This window comes from Oreochromis aureus, linkage group 13 (assembly GCF_013358895.1).
Source record: "Oreochromis aureus strain Israel breed Guangdong linkage group 13, ZZ_aureus, whole genome shotgun sequence".
Classification (NCBI taxonomy): Eukaryota; Metazoa; Chordata; class Actinopteri; order Cichliformes; family Cichlidae; genus Oreochromis; species Oreochromis aureus.
Window position 1 is genome coordinate 7,540,911 of NC_052954.1, and position 17,021 is coordinate 7,557,931.

At 43.0% G+C, this 17,021-nt stretch overlaps 2 protein-coding genes across 2 annotated transcripts; both read right to left on the minus strand.

Annotated features, from left to right (window-relative positions):
* Positions 1–265: 265 nt before the first annotated feature.
* Positions 266–5,902, minus strand: LOC116318514 (L-threonine ammonia-lyase). The gene is made up of 10 exons (XM_039622084.1): positions 5,747–5,902; positions 4,317–4,424; positions 3,984–4,225; positions 3,702–3,867; positions 2,511–2,610; positions 2,268–2,343; positions 1,593–1,685; positions 1,117–1,284; positions 954–1,011; positions 266–364 (listed from the first exon to the last, which is right to left on the minus strand). The coding sequence occupies exons 1-10, from the start codon at positions 5,900–5,902 to the stop codon at positions 266–268; spliced, it is 1,266 nt and encodes a 421-aa protein (XP_039478018.1).
* LOC120443443 (rho-related GTP-binding protein RhoQ-like) lies at positions 4,350–8,204 on the minus strand. Its single transcript, XM_039622153.1, has 4 exons — positions 7,882–8,204; positions 7,516–7,574; positions 5,747–6,074; positions 4,350–4,432 (listed from the first exon to the last, which is right to left on the minus strand). The coding sequence occupies exons 1-3, from the start codon at positions 8,021–8,023 to the stop codon at positions 6,039–6,041; spliced, it is 237 nt and encodes a 78-aa protein (XP_039478087.1). The 5' UTR covers positions 8,024–8,204; the 3' UTR covers positions 4,350–4,432; positions 5,747–6,038.
* Between the last annotated feature and the right edge of the window lie 8,817 nt (positions 8,205–17,021).

Below are 17,021 nucleotides of genomic sequence, written 5' to 3' on the forward strand. Positions count from 1 at the left end.
TCACAGTATATTTAAGGTGCCATGATGAAGAAGAACAAAAGCAGCATTAGTAATAGAAGGAACATGTAGATTTGCACTATAATCTCAAGGCTTTTCTGTTTACACTTAGGTTTGCTGACCAAGCATTCTCTTAATGAGTCTCATATAACAGAGCTTGCATATCATAAGAGTGTGTGTGTGTTGCAGGAATGGTTTGCATGTGTTATCCCGATGGCAGGAATCTGTTTTCAGTCAGTCTAGTTTTGTGTTCAGGATTTCGCTGTGATCACCGGTCCAGCCAGCATATAGAGGGGTAGCGCTCGCTCAGCGTCTTGCGCAGATGAGCGCTCTGCATCTTATCCCTGGTTTCCACCACACACTCCACCTGTCAACACACACACACATACAGTTAGTCTTCTTACGTCACTCTCTGTCTCACACACACACTCTAGAATTAGGGCAGTGAGAGGTTTGCTTGTTGCATTATGCAACACCTTTCACCTCCTGACACTAGTTCTGAATAAGCAGTACAAATTGTCAGTGGAGACTGTGGGGTAAGAATGCAGAGCCAGGAGATTACATGATAAGTCTGCTCCATCCCTGAGCTTTAGAAACGAAGGAGAATAAAACAAATCCATTATTTAAAAAAGCTAAGATGGCCCAAGATTTATAGTCATTTTACAGTCAAGTTACGTCATAACTTGACTGTTGCATAGCAACACTGTGTTTGTAACTTGCTAAAACAACAGCCAAAATTGGCTAATGGTTGTACCAGACCAAGTAAAGCTGTAGGTGGGTAGTGAACTGAGCAATGCTACTTTTTTATATCTTTTAAATATGTATTTGTATTTTTGGTCTTTTAATTCCCACCAACTCCAAGCCAAGAGTTCCACGGCAATAAAGGAAAAGTGGATGAGCGGATTGGAGAGGAGGAGGAAACAGAATGAAGTGAAGAGGACAGATTAGTCGCCTACCTTTGCCTTGAAGAGCTCTGACTTATCGCTGTGTCTACGATGGCAGACGTCCAACAACCTGGGAGGAAAAAGACAAAAGAGGCGAAGGAATGAATAAACTAAAGGTGGCACAGGGCAACGTTAAAAACAAAACCGATTAAGTCCGAATACGTTCCTACTCTACCTGACGTCCTCTCTGGTCAGAACATCCAGCAGCTTAGCCATGTCTCCTGGCCACTCTCCCAGCTGCACTGAGAACTTACTGATCCGGTTGTCCAACACCAAAGCTCGGTCCATGCACTGCCTCACCACTTCCAGCTCCATGTTAGCGCTGCTCACCACCACAGCCACCCTGCAGCAGACACAGAGGAAGGCTTAGTTTATCTGCAGCCAAAAGGATTAGCACCGCTGACATTGTTATGTTGCCAGAATGTGAGCTTTTCAGGCGTTAAGGAAAACATTTGAGCCCTCAGAGTTAGGACTATATTTAAAATACATGTAGGTATATATATATATATATGTTTCTTTTTTAGTGGGAATTTGCACTGTTTGAAAACTAGAAGGTCAATGAGTGAAGAGAAATTACATGGTTCAGGTAGGAAACCGTGAAATTAATACACTTGACCCACTTTTGCCTTTTAGTTCTGGTAGCTGTCCGGCCAAATGGCAGCCAATCCCATGGCTCCCTCTGTGTCCACAGTGGAGCGTTCGAACTCCTGAAACCGCAGCATTGCCACCAGAGAGTCTTCCTCACTGTAAGAAAAGGAAAGAAAAATGCACTCCTTTGATATCCGATTACCAAAATTAGACTTCGACATGGGCCCCAACATCCATAAAGATATAACTGACAAGATGATGGACCTATCATTTGAGGTGATTCACACCTGAATCTTCAGAGCCAGTCCATAACCAGACGAAATTAAATGTGATTGTGTTCACACCAGATGCACTTCTTGTGATTATTTGTTGAAATTCTGAACCCTAGGCAATCTCCTGTCGACGATGGCTCTGGTCCACTGTGTCTCCAACGCTGCTTGGTGTTTTTCTCTCCCTAACACACTTGAACAGCAGTCTCTTTCATGCCTTTTTCCATTGATGTGTGCTTGTGCCTAATGTAGAACCACAGGGTTTCCAGCAGAAAGGTTAACAGCCTTTTTGGTGTGAAGCCTGAAGGACTGAGCCAGCACCAAGGCAAATCTAGCTCTGCACGAGCACCACGTCAGTGTAAAAGAGGTATTTGTGTTCTGGGAGTAATAATACATCTGTACAGTGAAGTCAGATATTTTAAAAACCACAAAAGTTTAATTCTATAAATGTGATGTGGACGTGCAGTACCTGACAGTGATGACTTTGTCCACCAGTTTCTGTGCCAGCTGAAAGGTGTTAACACCAAGTGAATGCTCCATAAGATCTGAGGAGAGACAGATGATCAAGCTCCTTTATTGCAGGAGGAAAAAGTAAAAAGGAGTTTCTAACAATAAATAATGTGCACATAATCTTTTTTTTTTTTTTACTATCTTCCCCTTCATGAGGGGAAGGTGTGGTACGTGACTTCAGCAGAACAAGAAATGAGTTTACCTCCATAAAGTTTCTTATTGGGGTTGCTGTGCATGTCTTTGATTGGACCGTTCGTTTTCAGAGATTGTAGCAGCAAAGGGAAATCTTCTGGTTCAACTCCCTGTTGAAGAAAGGTGAGTTAGTTAATGTTCTCAAGTGTTGATGATGATGATTTCTAACCTGCATTTCACTGTGGAGTAAAACTGTTGAGATCGCTTTTGCACAGTGTCCTGGATTGACATAGTCAAGATCAAGCTAGCATTTTTGGAACTGAGTTTTTGGATGGTGGAGAAAAAACAGACAGTCTGCACTGTTTTGAACCCGGGAACCTTTTCCTGTGAGCCAACAGTGCTAACAGGGCCACTGAAGCACAGTCGCAGTTTGAGCTAAATGTTAGCATTAGCATGTTCAAATGATACTGACATGCTAACATTGAGCATGGTAGTGTTTACCATGTTTGCTATCCATATTTAACATACAGGCAACCTGACAGGCTAATCAGGACTGAATGTTAATGCTAATTGTGCAGACATGTGTTCATAGGTAGTTTCACAAAGGCATCACTAAGTGATCTTACGGCAGTTCATCCTCATTCTGAACAATATTACTGGACTATATAACAAAAACAGACTAGCACTTATTTTGCAGTGCCTTATATTTTGCATGCGCACCACTTTTCCTACTGTGAATATATGAATATATTATAAAATGGTATACACAGTATTAATTATAAATGTGAAACTGTTGTATGAATATTGAAACAGGACCATCTCTGTACTGACTGGGAGCCCTAATCAGCCTCAGTGTTGCATAATATATAGGTCTTCACTACTGGGTCAAATGTGGTAATATATTTGCTTGAAAGCTTCGCAACACAAGCTGTACCAGGATATTTCTTTATAGCTGAAAATAGAGCAAGAGGGCTGTTCTGTGCCTTCAGTGCAAACAGCACGGCAGCTCTCAGAGGTTCAGCTGTGGGCAGATGGAGGAACAAGGGAAACCACTTCAAATACAGTCGCCTTGTTTCGTAACCCGTGCAGAATGAAAAACGCACTTGTGTCAATACGAGGGAGCTAGAAGCAATTGTGCAATAAAAAGTAAGGATGTAGATCTACTATATGATCTGTAACCAGTGATATGAGATGGGACAAGCAATGAGCATACAGTGAAGATGTGAAGATATGAAACTCCAGCTTCTCAATGTCTGCTTACTACGACAAGAATGCGAGAGTCGAGGTGTTTGATGGCTGCAGCGGTGCCAGCCAGTAGACCATACTGTCCTGCAGCAGGAATGACCACTGCCTCCAGTTTGGGCACCTGTTCATAGATCTCCATGCCCACAGTGCCCAGTCCTGCCAGGTACGCTGCATTTTCATCTCTGCTCAGCAGCAAAGAGAGGAAGAGCAGCCTTATGTTAAGATACTAAAACATCAGTTAGTACTGCACAGACACAGAAACTCTCATTCCAAGTCCTAATATGAATGTTAGACTGACTCTTCCAGGTAGAGGTATCCATTCTCTCTGGCCAGATGGCAGGCGTGGTTCTGGGAATCGCGGCCGGTGCTGCCGTAGGAGATAACCATGGCGCCGTAGTCTCTGTAGATCCTGAGGCGGGGCGAGGAGCAACTTGACGGCATGATGACAAACACCGGGATCTTCAGCTCCACCGCGTGGTGCGCCACGGCCATGGAGAAGTTACAGTCAGTGGCCACGATCACACCCATCCTCTGCTGCTGCTGCAAGCACAGAAACACACACCTGACATATAATCACATGCAACAAATATGCACGCACAGCGTCTTTTTCAGCTCCCCCGCCCCAATGTACCTGCGTGAGGGAGGTGAGCAGGTACAGCACTCTCTCTCTTTCACAGAGCCGGTGTAGTGCAGGTGCTCCTTCTTCAGGTAGATCTCCATCCCGTACTGTTTGGACAATCTGGAGTACTGAGCACACAAAAGAAGCAGCATATTTCAAGAGCTCCAGCAGCGAAAAACCACTCAGGTGCTCACATGCATGCTGAAATAGTTTTCACTTCATATAATTACTCCTGATGTATGAAATCCATGGTCTTTGCCCCGAGTCATGTTCAATTTTTATGTTATTTTTGCATGAATTCACCTAAACGCTGGTGCTCATCCAGCTCCAGGAGTCCCTGCCTGCTCTTTGCTTTTTGCCAACAGCCGTTAATCCAATCTGCTTCGCACTTGGTGGGCATAATGCAATATAAAGTATGAAGCAGATATGAGGGCTCCTCCTAACTTGGCTAAAAGCTGCAGTGCATTATTAGCGATGATGTCCCCACGAGGGCTTCACCTTTGGGTGATCTTTAGTTATTATCACCTGTTCCACTAACAGTTTCATCAACAGTAGTTATGTCAAAGCAAGCCTCAATTAAAAGAGTTTTTCTTTGTGCGTTTTGTGGTTATTAGCAGTGACACACAACCACGCACAGTGAAAATGCAGAGATGTGCAGAGACATTATAAAAGAGGGACATGGCACTCCTGATTTGAAACTAATGGGAGGGTCTTGAATCAGCAAAAGTATAACGTCCAAGGACCCAAACCCACTCTAGAGACTAACTGAAACTAAACCCACCTAACCTAAAAATGTAACTCTACTTCTGGGGGGGATTATTTGGGGAAAGCAAAAGCACATATCGGAGTTTTTTGTTTGTTTGTTTTTTCCTGGTGACTACTGAGACGGAGAGAGGTGGTTCAAGGTGGGTGACAAGTGACAAGGCCTTCTTCTAGAGCGACTCTGCCTTCATCACTCCATCAATTTACATCAATTCTGACACTTCTGTGTATCCAGTTTGCACTCAGATAGCATTACACTGTTGTCAGATCACATTTAACTTAAGGCATACTCTAAAATGAATCCCTAAAAACCCAAATGTTAAACTTTCCCATTTTTAAGCAAAAGCAAACATGTTTAGAACCTGGTACAAAAAAGCTCTGCACAACTTAATTCTAACATAAAATCATCTATTTAAAATGTATCAAAGTAACACAGACCATGAATGCTTTGTTCAGTTTTTCCATGAGCAAAAATCTGCATCCCATTCAGACTAGTTCTGATATTAGTTCACCCTCTTGTGGTCCTTTTACAGCAATCTTCCTTAGATATGTGATGCCTGGCTGCTGTCCTGTCAAATTAAACTTCTGTCTAAACTGAAGGAAGTGATGTCAGCTCCCAAACAAAGGTCAAAGGTCACCTTTATTGCACGTTCTCCTGCACATATTCTGTGTTAGTGTACCGTGCAAGGCGTCTTCTGCATCCCTGACTGGATCCTGAAGGCTGCCGCGCTGATGTCCTCGAAGCGGAGGTACTGGGCAGGAGGTCTCGGGATCATCCTGAACTCGCTGACTCGCCTGGTTTTGGGGGGGTCCATGAGGACAACCTCAGGAGCCATCACTACTTTGGTTTCGTGGACTTTCACATCACCGTTGAGAAGTTCTTCCACACCAAAGTCCTTCAGACGCTCCGGTTCAATAAGGGTGGGTCTGCGGCCCACGGTGCCGTTACTGACGGGACCATATTTGTAAGAGCTACCGGGCTGACTGGGGCCCAGATACAACTCCTCTCTGAAAACCACAAGCAGGCATTGGGGGTGTCACTTAAAAATCATATCAAATCATATTCAGAAAACTAAAGTGTGCTTCTGCACAGCTGCTGAGTCCTTCTCATTTAAAACCATAAGATTACAGCTCCTGATCCTACATTGGTCTTTTTCACAGTGTAAATTTGTAATTTTCTGCACACATACTACTGCAAGCTAACACAGCAAAATAACACACGGAGGCTTTAGCAAAGTACCACACAGTCATGAGCTGGACCGCAGCGAGATTTGATTTGCATCTTCCAAACCCCGAAGATAAAAAGTGAGCAGATGTGAGAACGCTGATGTGAATATAATAGCTTTTCCAATTAAGCAGGTTGTTGGCGTCCACTAGCTCTCAAATCATGAAGGTTATTTCTCCCAAGTACGTAAATGCACCACCAGAGGGAACTTTTAAAACCGATTACTGTTTTCAGCTGCATGTTTTTCCACAGTGAGTAGCTTTGCAATCAGCTTGTATCTGGTTTCCAGTATTAAACCAGTCGTTTCGGAAGGATAGGGAATTTTTTTTAAACATTTTTTAACAGCAGGGTATACTTTGGAAATAGTAACATAGTACTATATATAGTACAATAGAACATCTGTCAAGCAGATCTGATTTATTACTTGATTCATGACAAATTAACACAATTTTAAGATATAAAGAAAAACTAAAACCGGACCAACAGCTTAAGAAAACAATTTAACAAAAGTTTATTGGCACGAATTCTAATTTCTATCCTCTGGATGTCAGCCAGAATCTAGGGCGGAGTTGCGAGGCCTTTGGCAGACAGTATCAGCTGATATTTTCTACATTTTAAAAGTATACATCATCACTACAGCTCCAAGTTTTATTAATAATCACACATCGTTTGCCCTCATAGATGTGAAGCAACAATTATGAGCATAATTCACCTGAAATATATAAAATCAAAGGTTTATTTACTCAAATTATTATTAATTTTTTTCACTATTCTGATATTTTATTAAAAAGAGAATCCATTAGTTGCAAACTGACTGATTAATCACTCACAATCGTCAGTCAGTGTGTAAATTAGTTGACTCCATTCAAGAGAATAGCACTAGAGTTGTTCTGAAGTGTAAAATCTCTTTCTGAGGCGTGCCTACAGTACTCCTGTTACTCTATGTTGGAGCAGCTGACTGGTGACCGGCTCACGGCTGAGTAAAACCAGTTCCCCCTCTTCCAAACCCCACCCGCATCCCCACCTGTCATCCTTTCATCCTTTCAACCCATCACCTGTTGCAGCTTAGTGTCTGGCCTGAATATGAAGCCTGTGGGCGTTTCGAAGGCACTGTTGGATAGTTATTGGTCCCAGGAGCACATGGGGAGACCGAGATAGAGCTGGAGCGTGTGTGCGTGTCCTTGACGTGCTTGGCACAGAGCCAGAGGAAAAAATAAACTTTACCTGACCAGCTGTGTCATACAGTCCCAACAAGTACTGCTTTCCTCCGACGTTGACGCTCACTGTAAGGAAATGACAAAGAGCAGTTTAGAGGAGGAAGCAAGGGGTGAGGGTGGGGAGTGCTGGTGGGTGGGGGGGTCCCAGCCCCTCTGTGCTATGAAGACGGCAAACAAGTGGTTTTGGTTATAGCAACAGATGCAATGCAGTTGGAGGAAGGGTGGTGGGGTGGGGGGGGGTCTCTAAAATCTCTCTTCTGTTAGATTCGCATGTGGCCAATTATCAGTGAGCACAGAGCGGCAGCAGTTCAGCATGTCACGCTATTATGAGATAATAAAGACAGAAAGGCGAGCAGCAGAACTGTGTTCCTACCTGCATAATGATCAAAGACCGTGGGTACATACTCCTCTGGAAAGGCGTCATTGGCATAGCTCATCAGCAGACACGTTTTACCCACCGCACCGCCTCCGACCACGACGCATTTTAACATGATAGTACCGGTTCCGTTTGCCATGATCCCGACCTTCCCAACGACATCATCGGCCCCTGACGCCCTTGTTATCCCGACCTCCTCCTCCTCCTCCTGTTCCTCCTCTTGCTGCTGTTGCTGCTGGGCGGTGATCCTCGCACGGCGGGCATCACCAGCGTCGGAGGCGGACTGCGCGGCTCACCGAGTCGGGCTGGAACTGCATCGTTCTCCCTCCTCCCCACCACCCATCAGGTTCTTCCAAATGTCAGTGAGTTCCTTTTTTAATTTTATTTTTTGTACGACCGTCAGAAAGAATAAGATCCCCTCGGCCCAAGCCGGTTTTCAAATAAGCTGTCTCCTTAAACCCAATATCGGAAGCGTTTTATGGGAGAAGCAGTCTGCCGGTACTGCATGTCCACCGTGCCCGCTCCCCGGTGCAGCCTGCGCTCTTGCTCCCTGGCGCACTGTGCCGCTGGTGGATAAGGTGGGTGCGCTTAGCCTACTGAAGAGGCGGGGCTTGGGTTTAAAACCAAGGGGCTCCGGATAAAGTACAGTACGCCTGCTGTGAATGCCTGGATCACACAGTAATTAGCCATTTACGCTTCATTAGAAGGATCCTGTGTGCAAACATTAGATTTCTGTTAGGGGTGTTACAGGAAATAAAACAATATCCTGCTTTTGAGACAAACTTACCATTAGTTTCCACACACACACCATCTGAATCTTTCTCAGTCCAAGGCTGGTACAAAGTTTATTGGCTTATAAGCTTCACAGTAGGATGTCCATGGAAGAAAATTACATTAAACCTCCTTTAAAGTATCAATAAATCTTTAAATAAAGACAGTAGTGATATATGTTGGCCAGACATGCATGTGTCACTGAACACTTGTTAATAAAATGAAAGAATATGCCCAGCCTGTCAGTTTAGAAATGGTGTAACTTAAGTCTAAGTCAACATTCAGCCTCTAAATTTAGGCGTCTCCCTCTCTCTCTGTTTGCTTTTCACATGACTTTGTGGCTGCGAGGATGAATAGACGATCCATCCTTACTGTCCTGCTGTGTGTGTGTGTGTGTGTGTGTGTGTGGGATGGATGGAATAAGCGATATGTGAGATGGGACCAGGGAGCTGCAGATGGAGACGCCACAGGAGGAGGCATGTGTTTATGAAAGGAGTGAAGGAGGCACACAGATTTGACCTCTGCGATGTAGTTGGCCAGGTGTGGGCTGTCTCCTTGAATTAGTGCACCTGTAGCCATCTTAATAAGGAGCGACTCTTTTTGAAGTGAAAAGGAGTGAGCAGGCACATGTGCAGCCTATTTTCTTGTCTCTCCATATTTTGTCTCTGCTTTGTGGGCATTTAAAGAGTCAGGACCTGGAGAAAGCAAAGGGGAATCCCAGAGTCAGGTAAAGACTTCTTAATCTTAAAAGTTTAAGAGGCAACAAGAGACAAGTTTGTTTTGAAGAGCTCGTCTCGCTTAGACCACACATTTGATAGCGCTGTTGCAGTCCATGTTCACACCATATCTTTAGTTTTATTTCTGACTTTATAAATGTGAGATGAGGCAGTGCAGCAGCAGAACAGCAGTAAAATATAACCAGATAAACCAGATACCATCGTCAAGTGAAAACACAATCTACATTTATAATCAGCAAAGTCACAGTTTGGCAGGAAACGTCTCATATCTAGAAACTGATTGTGTGAAAGAAAAAAATAATAATAATAGAGTCAGCAAATAAGCACAAGTCACAGTAGCACAACAACACCAGTTTGCTAAACTTGAGATGTCAGAAGTCAGACAGAGGTCAGAGGCTTTACTGTAAAGCATAGCTGGACTGGCCATCGGGCATACCGGGCATTTGCCCGGTGGGCCGATGGTGATTTTTCGTTTTTATGGGCCGATGGTTTTTTTTTTCTTCTCCCCCCCATAACGGTATAAACACTGAAAGGTGGTGGATTGGCCAGATGCTGGGAGATGTGTAAAAATAACTCAATTGTTTGGTGGTGGCTGTTGCGGAGCTTCCACAGATTCAGTAACATTAGCAAGTGGTGGAGGCCAGCAGATGCAACACGCTGGCAGGTGGATGACGGTGACGGAAAGGCAGGAGGAGCAGAGACCCGAGGCGGTGAACTGAACTTCAGGTAAGAAGTTATGACCTGCAGTCTATCTGGGTCAGATATAAACCAAGTTTAGGGGTAGTTTATTTTCGTTATGCTGACTTTTTACAGTCAGTTACAATAACTCGTACTGCGTGCTAGCTAGCATGACGGAGTTTATATACTGCTGGGCGGGTGCTATTATTTTATTGATGTTGAACTTGTTTTATCTTATTTATAAGGTTAGTTATTAGTTTCCAACCGTCCCGTAAAAAACGGAATCGTCTCGTATTCAGAGAAAATATTGCGTGTTTCGTATTGAGGTGAAAAGGAACACAGTTTGTCCCGGACTTCAGCTACAATGAAAAAGACACAAAGCTGGAGTTATTCTGTGTCTTTGCTGCACAGCTGCCTCTTCTCCTCTCCCCTCCATTAACAGGGAAAGGTGGGCACAAAGAAATACTTTTCTTTCTTATTCTCATTTAAAATGTCTAGCTTTTATTAAATAATTATCTGAATCTTACAACAAACGTTTTCATCTGATGTAAAATGTATAGAAATCCATTTTTGTACGTAGTAATTTTTTTTCAGGGTCCCATCATAATTTCTTCAGAAGTAGCTAAGTACTGTATATGATGCCACTATTTTCCCACATTTTCTAGATTCTGTACCAGTACTGTGTGTAAAATGCCATCAAAAAGTCAATTAAGTTTTATTCTTTCTCACCTCTTTCTGTCTCCTTTCACTTTTTAAAAGTTGCCATGTTAGAAAAAATATTTTGCCCTGCCATGCTGTTTATTGATGTGGTAAATGAATGGTTTATGAAAATATATCTAAATCTGTCATCAGTAATCAGTAGTGATCATGTCTCACCTCTAGTCTTCTCTGTCTTAATTTCAGGTTTTCACCACGTGTTGTAGATAGTTCAGGAGGTTAACTCGACCAAGCAGTCTACTTTCGGGTACTGTTTAGAATACCAGAATAGGGAGGATGGTGAAGGTTTAAGTTTATTAGACTGATACATATATACCAACAAGACGGTGTACATCACTGTCACAACAGCATTTGTATTCATTCAAAGGTTTTATGGCTTTTCCTATAATACCTGGTGGGCCGGTCTCTAGTCAAAATGCCCGGGCCGATTTTTTGTCCCAGTCCAGCCCTGCTGTAAAGTTTTACAACATCAATAGTTTCTATTCTTCAATCTCCGTGTGTTGTTAAAACTAATCTTCATAACCGCCCACCTCTTCCCTCTATAAGCTGATCTCTTGGTTGATGGTCCCTAGGCGACTACGAGCCGTCCAATCAGCTGAAGGGGGCGGTGCCGAGGATTCTCCTGCTATCATCACATTTGACAGCTGCTGCAGCGGCTCACATGACCAAACAACAATTACCTCATACATGTAGTACTCCTGCTGAAGGTGTTACATTGGAGGCACCGCTCCCTGCGTTGGGCTGGGATGGTGGCGGGAGGGGGAGCATTCGTGAAATCACTGTGATGATTTCACTTCCTGTAGATATCAGTGGGTTTTAAATGACAAGGTTAATTAGAGCCTCCAGTCAAGCCAAGCACCCACCAGATGTAGCTACTACATGGTGTCTTCATACTGCAAAATTAGAACAAGTGCATGAAGTTCGATGTAGTTTATCATCATGGATCTTTAGCAGTTTGAAGCTGACTGATGTTCGGCATGTTCATGAATGTGTTTGTGAGTTTTGGGTGACCACGTGTGCACACTTTCCACATATTGAGATATGTCCCACTTACTGACGTGAGACACGTGTCTCTCATGAAGAGGTGCTGATTTATGGATGCGTCACCACTGAAACCCACAGATGATTACCGGTCAGGGCAGCAGCTGAAACAGTTTAAACAGTTACTGCAACGGGGATACAGGACACCATGAAAACAAACTTTAGCTTTCAATCATGCTTCTGAGCAATTGAGAAGATTTGAATGAAAATTTCAATTTACAGTTTGCCTCCTAGAACATGCAACTGTAGAATGAATTTAAAAATCCTAGGTGATTTCCAGAAAAGCTGCCCTCTGACCTTCAACTCTGACCTATCCCAGCCAGGCAAGAGGAGGTGGGTACACCATGGACACTTTGCCAGTCTGTCGCAGGGCTAACGCTGGGAGACCACCGTTCACACTCTCATTCACACCTATGGGCAATTTAGAATCACCAGTTAACCTAACTCTGCTAACTGTGTGTCTTTGGAGAAAAAACAGATTTGTTCTTCACATTCCTAATTCAAAAACTGTAGCGTTCATAGTTTGTCTGCCTTTATTTCTCATGACAAGGCAAAGGATGTAGAAACTGCATAAACTGTAATCTGATTGTTCAGAATGAGGTCTGTATTTGACTTAAGACACATGTGGATGTGGGCCAAAAGAGAATCAAAGAAGATCAGAAGTTCAGAGAGAGGATTTGCGCTGTTTAGATTTAAAAAACAAACAAACAAACAAACAGGAAAAAGATTTTGGGTACTTTTGCTCGCAGCGTGAATGTACCATAAGCTGTGGTGTCAAACATTGCTGCTGCTGTAAGGTGAAGATGGCGTAGAAGAGGATGAAGTGGAGCGGCGTGTGAGTGGAGCCCTAAAAATCTCTTAAAGGTTGGCCTGTAGAGGCCAGGAATCACGATACAAGACAACAGAAAGAGAACCAGGTTACCTTGAAAACACACGGGAGACAGATTTGAACATAATCTTCAGACTTGAATGTGAATATGAAGAAAAAAGTGCAAATAAAAGTGTTAACTAGTTATTTAAATGATAAATAATGAAATAGCTCCATGTGTTATCGTTCATTTTGCCTGCGGTCTGTAATGAGCTTATAATGTTTTTCCTCTCCTGTGCTTTTATATTCCTGCCGGGGGGGGGGGTCATGTGAACCTTCCATTATGTTTTAAGGACGTTTCATGAAGGACACGTATTGTGTTAATGCAGTGGATCAGGAAGCCATAGAGCACAGGTGTCAAACTCCAGGCCTCGAGGGCCGGTGTCCTGCAGGTTTTAGGTGTGTGCTTGATCCAACACAGCTGATTTAAATGGCTAAATGACCTCCTCAACATGTTATGAAGTTCTCAGAGGCTGGTAATGAACTCATCATTTGATTCAGGTGTGTTGACCCAGGGTGAGATCTAAAACCTGCAGGACGCTGGCCCTCAAGGCCTGGAGTTTGACACCCCTGCCATAGAGTAAGTCAGTGCTGGCAGGTACCTGAAGACTTTGCTGCCGGGGAGTTCATTAGTGAGCTGCTGACCTTATTTTCTGTGTGGATGACATTTAATATCAACTCTCTATTTCTGTAAGGAGCCAAGTTTAGAGGTGCAGGCTGCAATAAAATATGCTCCACTGTTAAATTCTGCATGTCAGTATAAAGCCTGTAAATCTCCGTGTTCCCAATAGACAAAATGACATTATGATTACATGCATTTAATGTACATAGTCAGCTGTGTCGTGTTACATCGGTCTGGCTGGCCAGTGGTTTGTTGTTCTATTTTAATAAAGCCAAATAAATATTAGAACTCTTCACTCTCACGTCTCCTATCCAGTTTCCTGATACTATCTTTCAGACGGTATAGTGCACATGCAGACAAACACTCACAAGAGCACATGCTCCCTCTCTGTGACTGACCAACATCAGTCACAGTGGAGACGTAAAAAGCGCAGGCGAGGCAGCAGACAGGAGAGAGTGGTGCTGTGCAATCACAGAGTGCTCAGATGAGCTCCTAATTTAGCGCGCGTAGCCCGCTCGGACTCCCTGGGAGGGTTTGGTTAAATTACAGGCCATATTTTTAGTGAAGGCTAGGCTCCATCCCTGGAACTGCCAGGGCAGCTGAGGACCATCACTCACACGCCTGTCGGCCCCAGTTTGCTCAACATCGGAGCTGTTAACGCCTGTGAATGCATGTGTGTGTCTGGTGAGCAGGAGCAAAATGAGGCCATTCTTAGAAACGGTCACAGTTTTATTGCTTGATGTGAGCTTCTGTATATGTGCCCTGTAAATATTAATTACTGGGAACAACAGTGTTGCTTTGGATCGCACGCATGCCGCAGACAGACAAAAACCAAAGAGGCCAGAAGTCTCAAGTGGCAACCTCCAACAGTCAGAAATGAAGCCAATAAGGAAGTGCCAAAACTGCACTTCCTCTAATGGCAACTTCAGACTAGTAAAAACTTAAGACATTCCCCTTAGGCTCCCATATATTCAGCAAGTAGCATGTTTATAGCCTGCTGCAAAATAAAATGGTTTTGTTATGTAGAGCTGATTTCTACCTTCATAACAATTCTACAGAGTGAAGATTTTCCACTGTGTTTTTGCTGTTTGCACCTTCTGGCATTATCTTATAGATCATAAGGAGGAACTTTGTGGTACACTAGTCTAAGAAATGTGTGCTTAGGTTTTGGTGAGTGAAGCTCCAGCATATTATTTCCGTTTTGTTTAGCAGAAATCTACACATAAACTTTACTGCCAAAAGTATTTGCTTGTATACTTTCACACACATATGAACTTGAGTGACATCCCATTTTTAATCCAAAGAGTTTAATATGATGTCTCCCCAGTCAGGACTCTGTGCAGGCCAGTCAAGTATTTCTACACCAAATTGGCTCATCCGTGTCTTTATGGACCTTACTTTGCGCACTGGTGCACAGTTATGCTGGAACAGGAAGGGGCCAACCCCAAACTGTTGCCACAAAGTTGGGAACATGAAGTTGTCAAAAATGTCTTGGCATGCTGGAATATTAAGAGTTCCTTTGACTGGAACTAAGAGGCTGAGCACAACTCCTGAAAAATCTGATCACCAGACAGAGAATGGCCATGGCCATTGTGGTAGGACTTGACTTAAGCGGTCAAAGAAGTGCAGGAGACTGATGCTGTCCAGTGTAGCACGTGATTTATTCACCATTGTGTGACCCAAACAATATTTACAAAGAAACAAATAAGAAACTCAATTCCAAATTAACTCCGTTCAAATAAACATAACTGAACTTAAATCAACGGAAATTAAGGTCAAACTGCACACAGCTACACTGACCTGAACCTTTCCTCTCATACACCTGAGTCCTTCTGTTTAAATAGTCCACTTAACCAAACAATTTCTCCTCTGGACTATTCCATTCAGTAGGTAGGTAAGATGAACATAATTATATTTAAACCTCTACTACTCTTTACTGGCAACATAAACTCTATGGTGTAATCAATACATACTACAACAATAAATCTATTTATCCATAAACACTCTAAAATCAACTTTATTAAATTAGCGTTCTTCCCCTCCTGCACTTGGTCTCTTCCTGTGACCTCAGATGAACCCAGAAGGTATAAAGCAGGAAGTAAAACTACATTTCCTCCTTTTGTTGCTAGAAGACAGGTAGGTAAGGTAAGTTCTAAACAATACAAATTAACAGTTGAAGTAAATAACATGTTAACTTAACAAACTTGTAGGAATTGACGTAAACCAAGATGTTATATTATATAATCTGTAAAAGTGCAAAACATAAACAAACCCGGGATAGTAGATGTTTGCCTATTGCAGATTACATGTGAAATATGGTTAAATCAAAACAAGAATGTTAACTAAGAATATAGACAAACGGTGTTCTCACTCACTTTGTCACAGCCATGTTACCTGGTGTCATGTTTCCACTGCCTGTGGTCTGTGGTAATCTGTTCAAATCAAATAAAATCAAAGTTTATTTCTATATCACATTTTAAAAGACCTATGTTCATCAAAGTGCTTCACAGTCGACCACAAGACAGATAAAATTCGGGACAGAGCATAACAAGCAAACAGGGAACAAACAACACATTTGCATAGCACAGAGCAACCGGATGAAAGTCTAACTAGTTTGATTCAAAAGCCAAAGTAAAGAAGTGAGTTTTTAGGCGCGATTTGAACGATTGGATAGACTCAGATGTGGGAATATCAGCTGGGGGATTAATCCAGAGTCTAGGTGCAGATATAGCAAAGGCTCGATCACCTCTGGTCTTTAACCGAGACCTTGGTTGCGCTAACAGCGACTGACTCAAAGATCTTAGTGCTCTCTTGGGGTTGCACAAGTGGAGGAGATCAGTTAGGTAGCTAGGCACCAGGTTATTTAAAATTTTAAAAGTGATCAAAAGAGTTTTAAAATCAATACGGTATTTAACGGGGAGCCAGAGTAAGTTAGCTAGAACTGGAGTGATGTGGTCATACCTTCTAGTACCAGTTAAGAGGCGTGCAGCGGCATTTTGAGCTAACTGCAGACGCTGAAGGACAGAGTGTTGGAGGCCCACGTAAAGAGAGTTGCAATAGTCCCGTCTAGAGATAATGAAAGCATGAATACGTTTTTCGAGGTCATAGCTTTCTTGAGCTAATCTTAAGGCCACATCAAGGTTGGGATCTGTGGCGACTGATTCTGCAGAAAGTTCCGCTCACTATGCACCTCAGCATCCACTGACCCTACTCTGTGGTTTAAGGTGGTCTATCGCTGCAGGGCTGAATTGCTGTTGATCTCAATCACTTCTGTTTTATTATGATACCACTAACAGTTGAATGTGGAATATTTAGTTGCGAGGAAATTTCATGGCTAAACTTTTTGTACAGGTGGCATCCAGGTAGCAAATGTTTGTAGAAGCAGTCTGCATGCCTAGGTGTTTGATTTTATACACCTGTGGCCATGACTGGAACATCTGAATTTAGTGATTTGTATGGGTGCATAAATACTTCTGGCCATATAATGTATATGTGCCTTTACAGTTTATAGCTGTCTTGCTAACCAAGCTTGCTCATATAAGTATGTTCACATGAATGTAGGTCATGCCATGTTACGCTGGTCTTAGACACTTCCAGCCTCAGATGTGGCCACAACCCTCATCACATGAAAACCTCAGCTGATTACGGTGGAAATCACTGTGTCTGGAAGCAGCCTAACCCTGAAACTGATGCTAAACCTCAT

Excerpts from the sequence above, each read along its gene's own strand:
- LOC120443443 (XM_039622153.1), bottom strand. The coding sequence starts at position 8,023 with ATGGCAAACGGAACCGGTACTATCATGTTAAAATGCGTCGTGGTCGGA. Across the intron at positions 7,575-7,881 it reads GGTCTTTGATCATTATGCAG|TGAGCGTCAACGTCGGAGGA; the intron begins GTAGGAACACAG and ends ATTTCCTTACAG. Across the intron at positions 6,075-7,515 it reads TGTATGACACAGCTGGTCAG|AGAGGAGTTGTATCTGGGCC; the intron begins GTAAAGTTTATT and ends TGTGGTTTTCAG.
- LOC116318514 (XM_039622084.1), bottom strand. The coding sequence starts at position 5,902 with ATGGCTCCTGAGGTTGTCCTCATGGACCCCCCCAAAACCAGGCGAGTC. Across the intron at positions 2,611-3,701 it reads ACTCTCGCATTCTTGTCGTA|GGAGTTGAACCAGAAGATTT; the intron begins GTAAGCAGACAT and ends TTTCTTCAACAG. Across the intron at positions 1,686-2,267 it reads GACAAAGTCATCACTGTCAG|TGAGGAAGACTCTCTGGTGG; the intron begins GTACTGCACGTC and ends CTTTTCTTACAG.